Source organism: Melospiza georgiana, chromosome Z, assembly GCF_028018845.1.
Source record: "Melospiza georgiana isolate bMelGeo1 chromosome Z, bMelGeo1.pri, whole genome shotgun sequence".
Taxonomy (NCBI): Eukaryota; Metazoa; Chordata; class Aves; order Passeriformes; family Passerellidae; genus Melospiza; species Melospiza georgiana.
Window position 1 is genome coordinate 14,502,111 of NC_080465.1, and position 20,664 is coordinate 14,522,774.

Below are 20,664 nucleotides of genomic sequence, written 5' to 3' on the forward strand. Positions count from 1 at the left end.
AAACCTTTTTGAGTGACCTGATCTCTTGCATGCGCACCTTACTTCCCTCCACCTCTTTATTATCACTTTTTCTTCTCCTGTCATAGTGTCTTCTTAGATTTAAAAGGAACAAGATGAAATCTGCCAGGAATTCACAACTCTGGGAAATGTTAATTTAGAATCTTCTGTGAGATGCCATCTTGTTCTCAAAGGATTATGGCAATATCTGAGAAGTATTTAATTCTACTACTTTTGCTGCTCTGGAGGCAGCTTTTAAATGGAACTTACTTTTTGTCTTTCACACCTGTTTTTTGGTTATTGTTTGGTTGGGGTTTTTTAAAAATTTGTTTGTTTGATTCAGTTGTTGGGTTTTTCCCCTTCAAGAAGAAGTAAGGACAAAGACAAGACTTTTTTGCACCTTGAATCCTTACAGACTATTTTCCTGGGAATTCTTCTGGCAAAGCTTGCCAAAGACAATTGAGGAGAACTTATTTGAAAAAATTACTGAGAAAACTGTGTTAAAATTCAGAACTTTTGTATAGAAAACAATGGAGAAATAATAGTGACAATTTCCTTTCTCTTCTGTAAGGAAAAATTTTCATTTAGGTACCCATCACATATCTCATTTTATTCCTCATTATATGAGAATCAGAAGGAGGGGAATTGGTAACAGGAAATGACCTATCATTTTGATGGAAATATTCCTTGGTCTACACTTAACCAGAATAGGAATTCAGTCTCAGGCAGATGAATTGCATAACATTAGCTGATATTTAAACAACAATTTACACATTTTTAATATTTAGTCTAAAAACAATTAATTACCCTTTTTGTTACAAACCTCCACAAGCTGAGACATCCACTGCACCTCTTTTTACTGTTGATGTATTTTCTGGACAAGAGATGCAATTCCTGGAGCCAAATGAAGGCTGATATGTTCCAAGTGGACAAGTTTCACACGTCTCAAGGCCATTAGGTGAATAAGTTCCCTGCTTGCACTGAGCTACAAGGCAAAACAGTTCAGAAAGTTTAAGCAATGTCCAACAGGAAACAGGGCTTCTGATCTCTGAAAATAATGTTGAAATCACAATACACATCACAAGGAATTTTATTTCTGGACCACACTCTACTCTGAAGGACTTAATGGGTACAAAGAGCAAAAAAAAAGACTGTTGTGGTAGTGTACTGATAGTGCAATTATGAATTATTAACAAGTGACTTCTCTGCAATGAGCCTCACAGATTACTTACTGCAACTCAGTTACTCATTTTAATCAACAAAACTAATGGCAATAAAGACAATAAAAATTAAATCAAACTAGCTATTTCCTTGTCAGAAGAACTCATGAACATATAGCGGTTCTGTGCTGTTCAATGCCTCAGCACTGTAGGGTAGGATGGAAAGTGGCTGGCAAGGATGACAATGGAATTATTTTAAGTGTATTAGTGTCTGAAAAATGCAATTACAGAAATGAAAGACAGAAATTAAACAAAGCATCAAAGGCCAACTCTTCTCAGAACCTCTGCCTGGGCATCCTGCATGGTAGAGCAGTGATGAAAACTTATATATTTCCATATACATTAAGGTGCAATTAGGACTGCTCCTCATTTCACATGCTAGCTTCATTCCAGTACTTCCACCACGGGTCCAAAAGGATGCCACCAAGAATTCACAAGTGGCTGTCCCAATAAGACAGAAGTCCCTACCTTTGCACTCGGAGATGCTTCTAGAGTGTAGATACTCAGTATAGCTACCAGATGGACAACTTTTGCATTCCAGCTGCCCTTCCTCATCTTGATAGGATCCAGTCCAGCAGCTTTCACAGGTAAGATGTTCCAGGGAGTAATACGTACCCAAAGGGCAGTTGACTGTAATGTAATATTGGAAACCTAAGTTTCCCTCAGAGTGAAAAATCATACATACCTCTCTTGCCCCCAGAGTTCCCATTTAGTCAAACAAAGTTTTATGAAATGTGGCTCTGTTCCCCAGCAGGTAGAGAGATATCTCTCTGGAACACTGCAAAGATTTAATTATCCACAAGAAATGGAGTCCAATATCCACCTTAGCTACACATCACTCACAGGACTAACAGGGTTAAAAGACTGCATACCAAGCACTGTTTTCTCTGCATGGCCAAGCAAGGATATGCCTGATTTCCCCCTGGGAGTGGAACCCTGGGTACAAAGGATCCCTTTTCCACAGGCCTTGGTTAGGAATATAAACATCCTTTGGAAGTCAAACTGTGCAAAGCATTTTTGCAGTTTATTGTTATGGGAGACCACAAACACTGGACTGTGTCAAATCATAACCCTCTGCAAACATCCTCTAAAAGCTTGTTTTGCAAAAGGATTTTAAATACACATAAGAAACAAGTTATCTGGCTTACCACACATTCTCCCTCTCAGCACAGAACCAGGCCTGCAGAAAAGAAAGGCTTTCTCGGTATCCAGTGAGTTGGTGTCAGCTACAATGAGTTCAGATGCAAACTGAAAAGAATACATAGGTTCCTTATTGAGAGTTCTATTCAGCCTGTTTGTGATCGTTTCCAGAGTTTTAAGGAGCCGTCTCTGGTTTTCCAGTTCCACTGTATCATTCCTTTCATCAGGCAGTGGCACGCTAGCTGGAATATAAACAGCAAACACAAAAAACATACAAATTTTGCAGTCAGAACTTCTGGCATACTCTGGAACTTATCAAGAGTGTGGCACTAAAGCTTGTCAGTGGAAAGTGAAAAGGAGGCCATGTGCACAAATTCTCCATGACAATGAGGCTGTGATCTTTCCCTCAAGAATCAAGTCTGTGATGAAATGGGGCTATCAAATGTATCCAGAGAACTGCCATCTGCATCTTCACCAGGCTTCTGTGAGCTAAAGAATTTTTACTGAATCTCTTAGAGAAACAAATTTTAAAAAGAAGGAAGCAGAGAAGTTTGGTGCTTTGACTTGTCTCACCTGTGATGTTAAATATTAACTTGATTTTTTGGTCAGTCATTGGAACATTCAGCTTATGCCTTTTGACCCGAGCAGGTGCTGCTTTTACAGAGGCAGAGAGATGCTTGGGTAAATCCTCTCCTTGTACAGCATCAACAAAATCACCATAGGAATAATCCAGGTGGTTTGCTGTTCCCCAGCCAGCAGGTCCTGTGGGACATTAAGAAAAAACAAAAAGAAATCAACATCATGTGGAAAATAAGTACCCTCACTTATTTCTAAAATGCAACTCCAATATAATGTGTCTGAAGCTCTGGATGACATGTGTTGGCTTTGAATCTGTACAAGTGGCCACTGTACCTGAGTTTTTGCTAACAAAAAATTTTACTCCTGACTGATACTTTAGAGGTCTCGAGTCTGGTGAAATCAGTCAAAGCTTTAAAGAACTAGTTATAATAGTCACATATTGCAATTCTTTCTCTTCATGCCTTGCATGAACCCCCACATGCACCCTCATCTGCCAGCAACTTCTTCAACAATTCCATATTGCCTTTGATTCCACCTCTTGCCAACTAACACTATGCCATGTCTCCACTGCATCTTCTACTAACAACTCCTGAACAGTTCTAACATTGTCTGGCCTCTCAGAAAAGGCATCACCCTGTCTGTGTATTACCCTCAGAATGGCATTTCTTGTTATACACAGTGAGGCAAATTCACCCTTCTCTAATGTCCTTCATCACTCTAACATGATTTCAATCAAAATATTTTGTGTATGTAATCTACTTTTTCATGATTACTAAATCTAGAGGGATGTGGTCTATTTCATTGATCTAGATTATTTTTTTAAAGATATGAAGACAAAAAAAAAATCTGCTGATTATCTGTTAGCATCACAAATATTGTTTTGTTTACAGTGGTAACTAGGACAAGTTAATACTGTGTGTTTCACAACTGATTTTCTAAACTGCTGTCTCTTATGCCTTGAAGAGAGTTCTCTCCTGCTTCCATTATGTAAAATTATGAGAAACTCCTAGCAAAACAGCAACAAGGTTATTTTGGTAAGAGGTTGACATGAACCAGAAGAGAATAGGACACTAAATTCCACGTCTGTAAGTGTTTTTTCCACATGCCTTTAAAGATTAGTTCCAGCTGTCATCAGCATTCATTCTTACCCTGATGACAACTGCAGACTGAATGTCCAGACCTGCCCCATGTCTGAGCACAAACAAATGGTCTCAGAGTGAAGCATTATAAAAGGTGAGCACAAGCAGGAAGTTCTACCAAGTAACTCCACTATAAACCTGTGGAAGAGACACGGTCCTATGACAGATTCTGATGTGGATCTGCCAAAATGTCTCCTGCTAAGATAGGTAATGTATGTTCTCCACTTTCAGCCTTTCTGCTCCCAGCACCCTCACAGGACTCAGAAAAGCCAAGAATAACAGCAGTACAACACGGTCACTGAGCCATACAAAAATGGACTGAAAATGACAACATACTTACTTTGGCATGAACCAAAGTGGGAACAACCACTAGGATGGTTAAGGCTTTCACTCAGATATTGCCACAGTCATGGTGCAAAATCTGCCTGTGCACGCAGGAAGTACTTTCACAGCAAATAAGCCAACTTAAGCGCATACAGCTTTACACAGTGAGGATTCTGTGGAGATCTGAACTGGCATCACAGATGCTCCTCATTTTCTTAACAACTTCCAAATCTATTTATTGTAGCTCTTCAGTATTTTGCTTTTAAACTGTGTTTTTAAGAAGTTCCTTCTTTCTAGGCTAACCAAGCAGGTTTCTAGGACTCTGTGTGTATGTGTGCTTTTTTTCCCTCCCCACCATAAGGCATCCCAGGAAATTCTACTCCACATTATATAGGAAGCAGCATTGATACAAGACATCAAAAAGTTCCACAATATTTTTATAAAACCTTTTATGCAATTGCTAATTATCTTATGAGTACCACAGTTACTTTAAAAAAAAAAAAAGAAAATCTCACTAAAGATGTGACAAGAATCATGCTGCTTTAAACCTGGATGGCTAAGAACCTATGGAATCAATAATTACCAATGGCAAATCCATTTTCGTAATCATAATTATATTCCAAGCAGTGTTTCTGTGTCTGATCCTCCAATCTGCAGTCAATATCATCAACATCATTGCAGAATGATGGGACCTTTCAACATAAAGAAGAATAACTTTAAGAACATAAAACCACATGGCTTTCTCCCCTGACTTACAAAAACTTCTAATTACAATGCAAAGTACTGGTTCTGCCAGTGACACAAGATTTCCCCTTTCATGTCTCTTATAACCCTGGCGAGGTCTGCTGGAAGACCATGTTTTATTGATACAGCTTGGAAGTAAGAAAGCAATTTACATGAGTACAATCTCTTCATTATAGATCTTTTTTTTTCTTTTTTTTTTTTAGGAGAAGATGTCAATTCTTTACTCTTGCAATTAATCACTCTTGCATGCCAAATCTAAGAGTACAGAAATGAATTCAGGCATTTCTCTCCCTGCCAAAGAGGACTGAAGAACTCATATTTATAAAGCACCTGTGTTTTCTCCAGCTATGTTACTTGTAATTCTGTCAGGTTTAAAACAATGCTGTCACTTTTTTCTAGCTTTCAAACCTTACTTCTTCGAATTCTTGGGAATAGTAATAAGCATATTCAAAACAGCCTTTCTAAATGTTTTTCAAGACTGTTGCATTTAGATGTAAATGCTTGGATAGGTCACTACCCACTTTTTTCTTATCTTTTACATGCGAATAGGATCGGTCCAAGCACTGGAACCTGGCGGCACCAGGGAAAGAAACAGAAATAAAACCAATCAAGATTTCTCTACTGGAAAGAAAAAACACGATTAAGGGCAAGTGAGTAACATTTATGTCCAAGTGTTAGACATTGCCTGACATGTCACTTAACTTTTCAGCCACTTGGCAAGTGTTACTGACATATGTAAAGCTGCAGGAGTTTGCCCATTATCTGTATGTGCTAACAATGATTTTTTTAGTTAGTAGACAACCTTTTATCAGAATATGGGCTTTGTTCTGCAAAAACACCTGTAGATGCCCAGTTTTCTCTACTGGAAAAATGATGTTGCACTAGGCCTGGACATTCACTCCTGGCATCAGAACTCAACATTCTGCTGGTTCTGCTTCTCAGACGAGGAGAGATTTGTGGATTAACAGGGGAGATTGCGATATTGAAGTGGAGAGCAAGAGTCATGGCAGAGAAGAAAGACAGGGCCTCTTAAAATTCAGTATTGCGCAGTTCTTAATGATAAAAGTGAGAATTTAGAAACTCATGAAACCTGACCAGATCACTGCTACTGGATTTCAGTGCCTGGAGGTACACACCAAACGTGGAATGTATCCCTTTGTACACGTGTGTGTTAATTCATACTATTTGGTTATATATCATACATATCCTATACAAAATGCATTTATTTTATGATCCCATCCGACTTTCAAAAACTGAAGGGACAATTAATTGGGGGTTTCAAAACTACACAGGTTCTCTTTGGAAGCCTACTGAAAATCTTGGATACTTGCATAAATTCTGTCCTGTAAAAGTCCACATTGGAGACCAAACTGAATTAACATTAAAATGCCAGTGAACCATCTTAATTTTTAAAAATAGCTTGTTACCTTCTGAAAAATCTCAGATTTAACGTCAAAGCTTCTGCTGTCAATTTCCTTCTAGAAAATTACATATTTGGAAAAAGTAACAATATTTTTCAAAAAGTATGCAAAGGGAAGTAGTATTTACTAACCTACCATTTTACCAAGTGCACTCTGAAATGCTTCAGTAAAGCTGTTTAGAAGATTGTTGTCATCACATCGTGTTGCTTTGTAGAGCATTTCAAAGGATTTGAATCCATGATTTGCAAAACGATTTACTGAAAAATGTTGGAGAAATAAATTTTTATTGATCAGTGCAAGAGTTTCAGAACTAAAATCAAGACAATTTAGGCTAAAACTGAAATACAAAAAGGTAAATGCAGTCTTTGAATCAGCAATCCAAATGGATCACTTACATCTCAGTCAATGATTTGACCCTTTGGCAGGCACAAAATTTACTAGAAAAGTTTAAAGAAATTAAAACCCAGGTAACTTTTCTACTTCAGCTTTTTCTCAATGGAAGAAAACAATGAACTGTCAACTAAACTCCATGCTGACTTCTGAGAAGAATGCTATAAATATGAAAGTCTTATTACTAATGCTGCTAGACTAAATATAAAAATTCTTATCCAGAAATTAAGCCAAGTTCTGGAGTGTCCAAGTTACGGATTTTGAATTGGCAGCTCTGAAACATAACTCTAGTTTGTTCATAGCTGAAACACTGATCTTTTATTGCTAAAACCAATAAATTGACTCTGATGGAAGTGGATGCAACATGGTACCAAGACTGGCTTCAAATGTAGTTCTAATACATATATTATAAAAATGTCACTAAATGTGCAAAATTCCACCACTGAAATTTCGCATGTGTCCCTCTCAAAGAGAACAGGTAAGCTCTTCTAATCTGGTGGCAATTAGATATGTAAGCACAGCACACACGGTGAATTTCAATCAGTAAATTGCAAAGACTGTTGTATTCCTATTAAAAAGACACTGATGTGTTTGTTAGCAAACTGTTTCAATTAACCTGTTTGTTTTGCCATCGTTGCTATTTTGTGACTCCTGGAATTGAAATTCACTGCTACTTTTGTGATTTAGACAGCTTCTGAAAAAACATATTTACAGACTTCCAAACATTATTTCACCATCTTTGTAACAATTCAGAGGCAGAGGACAGAGTATATTTGTTACATAAATAAATAGAAGTCAGATTTTCTAAAATATTTTAAATTGCTTTCTCATTAAATTTAGTGTTTCATGAGTTGCAAATCCATTCTAATAACAGTAAGACTCACAAGAGCAGCTAGGCCATTCTGGAGAATAAGGTGGCTTCCAGAGACCATCATCATATGCACAATAGTAGTTTTCACTTGTTCCTTCTGAAAGGCTGTAACCCTCTGCGCAGTGCAATGTGCAATTAACTCCTGCTTCATCTGATGTGCATACAAAATCACCATTCACAGGCTCAAAGGAAACATCACAGGGAGAACCTATGAAAAGTACAAAGATTTATATATTGATTAATGTGGTGAAATAAGTGATCCTGCATGAAAACAGCACTGATAGGATTTCCAAAAGTACCTAGTATTGATTTGATCTTGCCTCTGTTGAAGTTTGTGGCAGCATTATTTGCTATATCCATAAAGTCAGGATCAGGCTACTGCTAAATAATTCTCAAATTCTGCTATTGCAATCAGAAAACGAGAATCATGAAGACTTCAAAAAAAGTTATACATATGAAAAACTATTTATTAAAATAATTTAAAACATCAATCTAAGTTTTCACATAAACTTTATACAATGAATTCTAGTAAAGTATATTACATCCTGAATTCTGAAATTAAACATTAAACATTCTGGACCCTCACAATAACATATGAGTTCATTAGAATCATCTTAGGATACCCTCATGACCTCAGTTATGATTCATATTTCAGGCCTGATGTGAAGGAAGTTGTGAATGTCTGTAGAAACTATGTCACAAACAGCGAACCACAAAAAGTCTGAGACGCTATAGAGCTTGGTACAATGCCAGTTCTAAGCACAGGTGGTTCTTGCTGAGCTTTAGAGCAAATCAGAGACTAGCACATTCATCTTCAACTTACCTTTCCTGAAAGCTATACCAAAATTCCTGTCTGCATGATTTTAAATTCTCTCTTCACTAACAGATATTTTTATACAGATGTCCAACTGAGACATAGAAAGTAGAAAGCAGATATAAAGTAGATTTTTCATTCTTAATATAATTTATGTGCCATGTGATTTCTTTGATTTTTAATGAAAGAGTGAACTATGGGGAAGAGATGTCTGTGTAATAAACAAAATGCAGTAGTATATCTAAAGATAAAGGCATATTCCAAAATCTAAAGAGTGTTTTATTATCTGCTGCAGTATTTGCATGTAATTAGAGAAAAATTGGCAGAAAATTCCTTTCAACTACACATTTGAAGCAAGATTTAAGTAACACCTATTAATACATTTAAATGGGTTTGAAAAAACTGTAAGTTTTACTGCTTAATGAATCATAATTTCAATGCTTTTATACGTAATTTGAATTTACAGTACCAAATTCACTGCTGTGCCAATTCAGTCGTAGATAATTTATTTGTTGGTACTGGCAAATATTTTGACTGCCTTCAAGTTACCTCAATACAAAATGGGAATAACTAAATGAGGAGGTGGAGAAGTCTTGCATCCTTCATGATATTCAGGTAAAACAACACCAGGTCTTGGCCAGAATTTGAAGACAACACACCTTTGATGACAATGTGGATCTCACACGTCCTGTTGTTGCCAGAAGGATCCACAGCTGTGTACTGGACTGTTGTCTCTCCTTTGGGGAAGAGATCTCCAGGTGCATGACTCCTAGTGATGGCCAGTGGACCACCTAGAAGAGTTGAAAGATAACCTAAAGCATCGGTAAGGAGAAGTGTTCCTTATACCCAACTCTGACAAATGGAAAAGGAAATGGCAGCAAATCTTCCAAATTATTTAACAATAACTAAGAAAAAGGAACCTCAGCAAATCTCAAACTCCAAGGGATCAAGGGCAAACAGGAGCTCTCTGGCCTTCCACTGTCTCATGTATATTTTGGGGACCACTGTCTCACCTGAATTGTCCGAAAATTCTGGTTCTTCCCATGTCACTGAGTAGTCATTCTCTGCTGCTTGCACGGGTGGTGGAGATCTGCACCTGTCAACAACAGGAGGTTCTGCATCTGCAGAATTTGAAAGGATGGCATGACATTAGCTTGCAGAACTACTGCCAGACTCCAATAGCATCTCTAACCAGAACGGCAGCTTTAATTTCATATTGGAAGATACAACAAAGTCGCATACTTGGAAGTTACTGCAATTGGAAGATGCTGAGTGAATGGATAAGAGTAATTATTCTACTGAATTTGTGGTTTCTGCAGTGTTTGCCTTCTCTGGAGCAAACCTTGGACTACCTGCAGGACACCTGAATAACACAACTGTCTGACAGAAATACTTGAATAAGGATTTGCATCAGTGCAATATGTGTGAACTTTGGAAACTTTGTTGGAGTCTTTCAAGAATTAAATAGAGATTCATGATGACGGCAATAACTGACAATGCAATAATGCATTTAATAAACCAGGGTGAGGAGAAATCTTAACAGTCAGAAAGAACAGCAGAATACAATGCACCCCAAACTGAACATTGCAAGCAGTGACTGGACATATGCAAAGCCTTTATGGAGATGACAATATTCCTTTGCTTATAACTGCACACGTGAAGGCCAGTGACTCACAGTCTCTTTCTGCACAAATAAGAAGGCTTCAGCTATGATAGACAGCCTTCCCAGTGATTTTTACCAGCACTTACCAATAATCTTGACATTGAATGTGCATCTTGCTTCATTGCCTGACTTATCAGTTGCTGTGTAAGTAATGTCAACTTCGCCAATTGGGAGAAGAAATGGTGGTATGAAAGCTGGGGTAACATGAACTGAGACCTGTTACAGGAAAATACTAATTATTTAAAAGCCAAAGCTGGTTACTAATCATAATATTCATGTTTTAAAAAGTGGACAGAATAGTATCCTTCAAGGTCAAGCCTGTCCATTCTGAATGCAAATAGCCCCTCAAAGTAATGAGGACACACTTTACAACAGAGTGCTCTATGCCCCTTCTTGAGTCTGCCTTCCTGGATTTCCCTAGTCAGGATCTTGACCCTGACCTGGTGCAGATTACAGCACTGTGCATTAAGAAAATTCCACACTGACCCTAGTTTGTCAAATGAAGGCACACTATGTCAGCCCACAACCCGTTTGCTCTGCTGACAGTTCTCCAGCTGCAAGGGCAGCAGACCTGTGAGAGGAGTGGAGCAGACAGTGGTGGGCCATAAGAATTTACATGTCCAGTTTTGATCTATGTACCTGCATGAGTCAATAGCCCGCAGATGCTTCAGTATGGCACTTGGCTTGTACAGTTCAGTGAACGACCCAGTGACAGCAGAGCTGTAGTACCTGGCCATAGCTATGCCATAGAAAATAATGTCTGAACTTAAATCTCTTTTACTGAGATAGCTCAGTTTCCTGGTGAAAAAACCTCCCCCATTAAAAGCTCACACAGACTTGCTGGTCTTCTGCTGACTCCTGATAAAGCATACAGTTGCTGTAACCTGATCATGCCTGAGCCTGTAGGGAATGTTGCTCTTTATGAAACAGCTCTGGAGCAAGCTTTCCTGGTAACTCAATTTCCAGAAACCCTGACAGGCATAGTAGCCAATGGCCACATTTCTGAACCCTGCACAGGAAAACCATATTTCTCTTTCTCACCCAGGAAGCTGAAACTGGTCTTTACTTATCACAGTGTGTACTTGTTAGCCCTTTAGAATAATGAACTGGTTTACTTCCTTCTGAGACGAGTTTATTAAACTTCTTCACATTCTAAGTGCTCATTTTTAAGGCAGCTGTCTTCATATTATAAACAAGAGCACATTCTTTCTTTTGACCACATAAATTAACCATATGAGGTTTTATGCACTGATACTCCATGCAGTGTTCTGTGACTGTATAAATCTAATTGAGACAGAAAATGCTGAATTCTCAAGATACAAACTTTCTAAGAGATTTTTCTTCTACTTCTGCTTATCAGAAGAAAGAAATTCTAGTAGATCATAAAAGTATTGAAATCAGACAGATTGTCTCCAGTTAAATAGATACAGATTTTGACTTGCCTCTTCACCAGAGTTATCCTTAGCTGTTGGTACCTGCCAGCTGATATTAGCAGAGTTATGATGTTCCAGAGTCACAGTCTCAATATTGTCTGGGCAGTGAATCTGAGGCGCTTCAATATCTAAACCAGAAAAAGACAACCTGGTTTTATATGAGGCACTACAGAAGTAAGACCTTATAATCATTCTTTTTTGTACTGCCTTTTTTGTAAAATTTATGTCTCTACCCATTTGTAATTCTTTCCTAGAGATTCACACATGCACAGTAAATTCTCCTGTGGAAAGGACTGATTTCTTCTGTATTTTTGTTTATTACTGACTACAACACTATTCTACATAGAACTAAATACGAAATAATAAATAAGAATAATTTTTTTTCTTTTATTACCCATCCCTTCATTTTCCATCCATTTCCTTTCCCTGCCCAGACACAGGACACACGCAGATGGAAACACTTGTTTCTGATAGTCAGCAACGAAAAAAACCTGAAAGTAGTTGTGACCTGCTATAGATACTATAAACAAGACAATAGTGACTCAAATTCTCTGGAGCATGCTGTGGAATTGACTTAAAAGTGACAGTGTCAAGAATTCAGACAGCAGTTGCTGGAAAAGTTCCTTAATAAACTCCTGTTACAAGGTATTATGTGGGGCAAACGGAGTCTTCTTGTGACATGTGACAATGCCAGACGTTTCCAGAGGACTGGTGGTACAATATGGCTAATACCACCACCAACACCTACACCTCAAGTTTCTCTGACAAACTTGAAGTACTTCTTCAGTTCCTTGGCACAGGGCTCCCCAAAACATTTGTGGTCAGGTTTTTTTATTGCTGTAGTGCTTGATAAATGGTCTCTAGAATCATAAGACAGGGATACATTTGGCTCTGAACTCATCTATGCCCAAGAGGCTTTAAAACAACTCAGAACTGATATAACTTATAATTTTATTATGAAATAGTTCCAGTAAAAACATAACTTGGGCAATTAAATTACATAATTAAGAAGGCAAAGCAGTAAATACGTGGGACTTTGCCTTCCTTTGAACTCATTCAAATGAAAATTTCATTAGAAATGCACTCTTATAAATAACTACCACTTATGGTTCACACTCCCTTGACCACAGCCTTCAGGCTGGGGCAAATTCCACTTGAAAGTGAAATTCTCTAAAAAGGGTAATAATAAATAAGTCAGAAAGAAAATGGCTCTTTTGAACTGGCCAAATATGTTGGCAGCAAAACAGAGAAAGACAATAACAAGAATGTAAGCAATTGAAACACAACTGTTCATTTTTATTCAAAAAGAATAAGCTTCATAGTTTCTCAGTGCCTCCTACATTAGGGGTTTATGCACTGGTAGTACCTAAAAGCTTGAACCCCAGCCATGCTGTTTTATCTTGATCTAAACACTTCAGCTTGTCCTGGGATCCCATCAAATATTAAAAACTGTGGTTTGGCCCAGGTTTACACAAGAGATTCAGAAAAACAATGTGGTACATCACAAAATGGGAAGCAGTATGTTTAAAGAGAGAGAGAAAAATCTTCCTGGCCTGTACAGAGGAAAAAAAGCCTCAGTTTCTGTAGCGACCTGGCATGACAACTGGCGTGACTGTTTTCTGTGCTGTTCCAGCACCCAGGGGCTGGCCAGGGCCCCAGTTTGGGGGGAAAGAAATAATTCTCAGAGCACAATAGTTCACAAAGAGGTGAAGAGTACATTCCCAGAGAAACTCCTGTTTTTATCCTACTATAATCCAAAGCCAGACCCTTTCGAGTTCAGTTATGGCTGTGTGTAAGGGAATAAATAACCTAGCACCTCTGGAAGAGAGGGGGGTAAATATGGCAGAACCATACTGAAATGCATGCCACCTTCTCCTGCCCAGCTTCACACTCTGTGCCAGCTGCTGCACTTGGTGTTAAAATTCTGGCCTTAACTCTTGTGCATTGTTGCTTGGGGCATGTCAACAGCTGCAGCCACTCAAAGACAACTAAAATTAATTTTTCTCTATAGTCTTTCTATCAGCCAGGACTTACACAGCCTTTACAGCATTTATATAAACTTGTGCTAAATCATAAGTTTATTATTACTTTATTAGAAGTGTGGGTTCCACTTTGAATATCTTCAAGCTATGAGCTTTCACCTCCCCTTTGAAATTTGAAATTTACCTCAGGCAGCTTCCTAACAAATGAGAGATGGAGCCCATGAGAGAAACTTGATGATGAACACTACAAGATCACACTCAAGGGATCTCTGAACTCCACATTTTTATTACAAACTACAGTTAAATCTGACAGGCAAGCTGTAAAGGTACAGGCAATACTTCTTGCACACTGTGCAAGTTGTGCTTCCCCCACTCCAAGCCTGTTCTCACTCAGTTATTTGCTGTGCTCTTCCCCTCAATTCTGCACTCGTGTATATGCAGATATGATTTTGTGCTCTACCTTTACACAGAGCCTCCTGGATGTTTGCACTCCATCTCCCAAATGAAATGCACCTTATTTCTTCTCTAGCTCCAGACAAGATGAATCCCTGGGGACAGCTCAGCTGGCACACAGTCCCAGAAATGGCAGGCTCCAGCCCACATCTGGGAGGGAGAACTGTCACACCTGCTGGTTTCTGGAGGATGGGACAACGCTTTTCTGCAAGACAGTAGCAGAACATGACTTATAGCTGACATACACAAAGTACACATTCAGAAAACCTGCAAATAACATTATATGGAAAATTAGTGGGAACAAAAAATACACAGTCTTTTCAAGAGTCTGTAGGGGTGTGAGTGCACCAAACATTACAAGGTGATGAAACTTTGCTATTTGACTTTCAGTTATGACTGAAGTAAACAGCAGCCAGTTTATCAGTTCTTCTATTTCTTGCTCATGCTCTTCACTGAAACCAAAACATGATAATTTTCATGCAGATCCACTATATCTTATTCTATAGATTTGCCTTTTTAAAAATTTCTTCTTCTTCTCCTTACAACTTCATCTTTCATGGTTGCTTTGCTGTTGCATTTCTTCGCTTCCATGAAAACTAGACCATAGCAGGAGAGAGGGCATTGAAGAGGACCTGTAGCTTTCTACATCTTCTATACTTTATCTTGAAATAAGAAAGGGAGAAGAAAAAGGATATTCTGCCATGAACTCTTTATAGGTTAGGGACATGACACATGATTTTGCTTACTGCATTCCAAACCAAATTAAATTGGACTTGGTCTTGTCTGTGTTCAAAACAGCTGGAAAGACTCAGGGTAATCATAGGAAGCAGCTGAGCTCTGTAAAATCAGGGAGGGTCGATGGTTGCTTAAAGGTTTTAAAGGAAGTTTTGAACTACTCCATTAATAAGGTTCACTACAAATCCTGAAGATAGTTTGCATCAAAGCAAAAATCATTATGTGTTTAAACAGGTTCACAAAAGCTTTGTTTTATTCTCAAGCTGTTGTTTTTAGGAATGTTATTTTTACTTCAAATATGGAGACATTAACAAAGGGGTAAAAAGGGACTATCTCATGAATGCAGTTTGCACACTTTCTGTACTGTTTCTTAGAACAGTTAATAGGCAAACACACAAGAAAAATGCTCGCTTATTCAGAGCCAATGAGAAGACCTGTAACTCTTTATAACTTGCCAGTGCAGAAATCAGACAGGTCTTTACACCAAGAGAACACAAAAACCAACCCAACCCAGCTACACAGAGGGCAAGTTCTACTGAGCTCATAGCAATGGTTTAACGACACAAAAGTGATTCACATTCCAAATACTTCACATTCCTTTTTTCTCCTCTCCTTTCCCAAAGCAAGTAACTGAAAACTGATTTTTATGCATAAAAGAAATTTAAAGATTCTAAGCATTCTGTGTATTTTCTGAAATTTAAACCCTCAATGCTGAAATGCTCAAAAGCCCAAGCAATTAACAACTGCACTTCATTTCAAAGGGATGCACAGGGCACAAACACTTCCAACTCATTTCTATAGTTCAGGGAGACACTGCTGGCTCTGCAAGGTGGAACAACTCCATCAGGAAAAAAAACCCCAAACCCTAAGTCTTGGTTGCTTACGACATGAAGGTAATTGACAAACAGCAAAAAGATAACAAATTTTAAAAACAGTATTTGTAGAGGGAAGCTAAAAGCATTAAAATGTATATTACTCTGGGAACAAGTAGAGAAACTGAAACATGTAAGCATGAAAAGCAGAGGAAGTTGCAGCTCTAACTCAGGGAAGTAAAAACAGCTGAGCCTCTTGCTTGAAATACATCCAGCTATAGTAGAAAAATCCAACTACAGCACAATCCTAAAATGTCTGACAAAAATCAGAATAAAATTTGGTGTATCTAGCAAAAGGGAATTTCTTTTAAGTAAGACAGGTTTTTACCAGGAAAAGCAACTACAATAGTGTTGTTTAGATTTTTTATCTGTGCTCAACTCCAGAATTTGAGCAAGCTGATCCAAAAGTCTGGAATTCATTAAGGGTAGAGGGATTTCAATGACATTAGTCATATTGGTAGGAAATTAATACAGGAGTATTTCTAAGGAGATACAAGAACCTGCTTTCACCTGCAAGCACCTGTGATGAAACATAACACTGTATTGTAATTTTCAACATCAAAAGGAACTTGGCAAATAAGAAGATTACAAAGCAAATCATGCCTCCTTCCTTCAATCCTTTGCCAAGATTGCTGCAGGAAGTAAAACTGGCCCGCAGCAGTTAGGAGTGTGAATTGGCAGCTCTTCCAACGCTAGATGGCATCAACACCCTGGAGGATATAATTTGTATTTTTACTTCACTAAACCTTGAACAAAGAAAGGAGAAAAGCATCTTGCAAAATTTATTTATTTAAAAGTGATTGATATTAAACTTTGCAGATGGGTAGGAAACAAAAGAACATGACTATGGAGCTTTCCCAGTTTTGTTTTTTTTTCCCCCAAACTGGATAAATGACCAAGCTTTTCTTTTTTAGCAGATATCTTGTTTGTCAGACACCTATAAAACACATGTAGCCTCCTCAGAAGTAGCTAATTCTTAACAATATCTTTAATGAAAAAGACAAAAATTTTAAACTTGTGTAATATCCAAACTTGTATTACCTTCCAGTCTCTCAGAAAGAGATGCATGACAATATATCTCACAGAAATGACTGTAAACAATCCAGGAAATGTTATGTTTTGTGGCAGTGTCAGTTTTGGTTACACATGGCTCTGGTACAGTCTCAGTGAGCTAACTTGCAAATATAGCAAACTTTGCACTGATGAGCAATCAAACCCAAAAGCATTCAGAAAATCAGCAACAAGGATACCCTGAGTCCAAGAAATGTTTCAAGGTAACAGAGTGAAGAAAACTCCATTTCAGTTTTCTAACAGAAGAATATGAAATTAATAAATTATCAATTGCAAATGCCTAAATAGAGCAGGATTTCCAGTACCTTTTATATAGCAGACTGTAAATAATAGTTAGGAGCTATTTGGACTAAAAATTAACAGATAATACATCCATGACAATGATGATATTCAGAAAATGGCTACAAAGGGCAGCTTCAACCTTCAAGAGGAGTGTACAATATCAGTGTTCTGATTTACATTTCTCCCTGAATAAAACTCCACACATGAATGTTGAACCAGAATTTCAGCAAGCTTGTTCTAAACACCAGTCACAAGAAGCAGCAGAGATGCTTCCCAGCTAAGACTCTTTCCTTTCTGACAATCAAAGGTAACTTTCTCACTAAATTTTTCAGACTCAGCAAAAAAGATATTGCCACGGATAATCCAGGAACGGAGGCAATATTGCATGGTGTGAAGAAATCTTCTGATAGAAAGTAGAGGTGGATTTTATTAATCAAAATGCTAAGCTAGGAAGGATGAATTCAACTGATGAATATAGTTAATCTTCTAATTATAATATCCCAACCGGATTTCAGGGTCCCTTCCTTTTGAAGTTAATTGAAGTTTTTCCACTGATTTTAACAGAAGAAAGATTAGGATCTCTTAGCAAACTGTCTTGTTAAATTATTTCTTGTGGATTATTTTCATAATTTCAGAGAATGTACTTGCAGTTAGAAATTCATGCTTGTCTCATACAGGTCCACATTTTTAAGACTGCAATAAAACAGTAAAGAAATAGCCCGAGGTTCAAGTGAAGTCACCCTACTGGCACTGCATTTATATCCAGGTGACATAAACTTCACCCTAACTTTAGTCAGCACTGGATCAACTTTTGTATTGGTGGACTTCAGACTTTCCCTCCTGCTTCAATCTATGCTTAGAAGTGTTTCAACTGCATTTCATCATCTTCCTTTCCAAAGTTAATTCAATACCTGTCACTAGTCCTAAACAGATAATTTTGAAATATATAGTCCTTTATTGTTTGGAACACAATACATACTTAAGTATCCCTGCACAGCTGGTGTGACCTCCGAATCCTGATGGTGCTTGGCTCCTAACTTGTGTAAACTCTCCTTGCTGTGAGTTCCAGCACAAATGACAACAGCTGCACCTTTAGTCAGCACTCACAGTGCCTGGATAACATAAGCTAGTCCTTGTCTGCATGTCAACTTTTGTTTTATGATGGTAACTCAAACTGCTGGTTGATCATATTTAATCCCTAGACCTACAGCTTCTATGTTTCTTGCAACACACTGTGTGACAGTGTCTGACACTAACGAGATCCAACAGCCTTTCAGTAATCAGCCCTCCACTGTATTTAAATGATAATCTGTCCACTTTCTCCATTTACAAATTCCTTTGCCCTTCCCCAACTTCTAAGATGTGTATGAAACATCCTTTGACAAATTCTCATTTAAGTCTTAGCTTCACCAGTTATTAAAACATGAAGAATTTCTCACCTGTGACAACATGTCAGAAAAGGCTGCACTCTAACACAGACAGAGTTAGATCAGATACCTACCCACACACTTTGGCTCCTTTGAATCCCACTGAGAGGTTCCCTGGCAGGTGAGTTTGCTGTTTCCTTCAATTTCATAGCCCTCATTGCAGATCACAAAACATACTGTCTTGTAGGAAATATCAGCTGTTGAACAGTTAATGTGTCCGTTTTGAGGAGACCGAAGTCTGGGACATGTTCGAACTGCAAAGGGGAAAAAACACCAGTTCACTCTCAGCAGCACTGAGGATCAGTGGAGTTACACTATGGCCAGTTTTCAGATAGGTAGGAGTGATACTGTTGTACATTAGTTACAGTAGTTTGTATGAATTTAGGGATTAGAGCTAGTATGGAGTAGATTTTTTCAAAGGCTTGATACCTTCCTCTTCCTAAAACACAGAATGTATGCACACACTTCCAAGCTCACGTAAGTTCAAACTAACAAACTAACTGTGCATCTGGTACAGTGTGCAGCCTGAGCTGGTAATGCCTATTGGCCTCCAACACAGGGCAGCTGCTGGCAAATGGCCCCCTGTGAAAAAGTGTGTGCTCTTGGGAGTTTCTAGTCTCCAACAACATCTGAGAACTTCTGGGGAATTTCGAACTGGCAGGCTGGTAGGGGCTGAGTACACACCAGGAACAGGCTAAGAGCTTATGAACAGGTTAGATGACAGTGTCCCAGTACTCAGAAATTTTCTCAATCACTCTGGATTGTATTCATAGAATATAGACATGTGAAGGCTGCAGCAAATCAGAAGAGAAGATGTTCAACATGCTGGAAGAGACAGAGAGAGAAAGAAGGAACACAAGCTGTTTATATGGCTTGTATAGCAGGTCCACAAGAGACGAAAAGGAACAAATCAGGTTGTTGCTGATACAAAAGAGACCCTTTCAGGTGTCAGGCATGGAGACATCCTGGCTCTGCTCAGCTCAGAGCCTTTTCCCCTGTAACATCCTGCAAACACTGAAAGCAGTGTGATTCCAAGGAGAATGCAGTCCTGTGCAGGATGTGTATGCAGACAGGGAAGCAGGGAAGTGAAGAGAGATTGTCTTACGGTTTTACTACTGAATCCTGATGCTCCAATACAGCACAAACTGCTCTGTAATTAAGATTGATCCCAGAAGATCTGAATGATTGTAGTAAGAAAAATATAGCAATGGTATGACCTGTGTTTATGTTCTTTGTTTCAAAGTCATAACCCAAGACTTTATAGTAGGACCTATTTCCTCTGTACTGTCTTTTCAGTGCAGTTCCTTTTCAGTTAGGAGGTCATGCTCCAGGATTTGTGTCTTTGATCCCCTCCAGACAAAACTCTGAAATACATATGCACTACCTGGCCTTTGGGTCCCTCAAGGAGCTAAGCTATGCACACCTGCTGTCTGGAGATGAGCACGTGATGATGATGATGATGATACACCAATAACCAGCTACTGGCTTTCCAACATGAATGGAAAACTCTGATCAAAAACTGAAAACTGACCTCAGCTGAAGTTGTCAGATACAGTCCAGTATGTTCAAAAGAGGGATAAAAACAAATGAGGACAGATGGTGTTATGCCCAAAAATATAACCAATACTGCAGTTCCCTAAACTCACAGAATGGCTATGGTTCAAAGGGGCCACTGGAGCATTTCTAGTCCAACCTCTCTGCTCTACATTGGTCATTCTAGAGCACATGGTACAGGGTTGTGTCCAGACAGCTTCGAGTATCTCTGCTGAGGGAAACTCCACAGCCTCTCTGGCGGGCCTGTTACAGTGCTCAAGTCACTCTCCCTATAAAGAAGTTCTTCCTTCTACTCAGGTGGAACTTGCTGTGCATCAGTTTCTGCCTGTTGAGTCTTGTTCTATTGCTTGGCACCACCAAGAGCCTGGCTCCCTCCTCTTCAGGTACTTATATACATTGATAGGATCCCCTCTCAGTCTTCTTCAGGCTAAACAGGCCCAGCTCTCCCAGCCTCTCACCTCTTCCTCACAAGAGGAGCTCTGTTCTTATTTGATTGTTTTCCACAGCTTCTGTTTACCTTATTGGCAGGAGGGCAACCTCTGGTGATGGGTGG

At 38.6% G+C, this 20,664-nt stretch overlaps 1 protein-coding gene across 1 annotated transcript in view; it reads right to left on the reverse strand.

Moving 5' to 3' along the window:
• Nucleotides 1-20,664, reverse strand: part of SVEP1 (sushi, von Willebrand factor type A, EGF and pentraxin domain containing 1) — a 118,283-nt gene that overhangs the window by 55,887 nt on the left and 41,732 nt on the right. The window contains exons 6-18 of the mRNA XM_058044230.1: nt 18,632-18,811; nt 14,178-14,375; nt 11,745-11,863; nt 10,389-10,518; nt 9,653-9,760; nt 9,299-9,430; nt 7,839-8,033; nt 6,700-6,821; nt 4,983-5,091; nt 2,931-3,119; nt 2,366-2,599; nt 1,686-1,847; nt 821-982 (exon numbers count right to left, since the gene is read on the reverse strand). Of these exons, the coding sequence (XP_057900213.1) occupies nt 821-982; nt 1,686-1,847; nt 2,366-2,599; nt 2,931-3,119; nt 4,983-5,091; nt 6,700-6,821; nt 7,839-8,033; nt 9,299-9,430; nt 9,653-9,760; nt 10,389-10,518; nt 11,745-11,863; nt 14,178-14,375; nt 18,632-18,811 (2,040 nt within the window). The remainder of the gene's footprint in view (nt 1-820; nt 983-1,685; nt 1,848-2,365; nt 2,600-2,930; nt 3,120-4,982; nt 5,092-6,699; nt 6,822-7,838; nt 8,034-9,298; nt 9,431-9,652; nt 9,761-10,388; nt 10,519-11,744; nt 11,864-14,177; nt 14,376-18,631; nt 18,812-20,664) is intronic.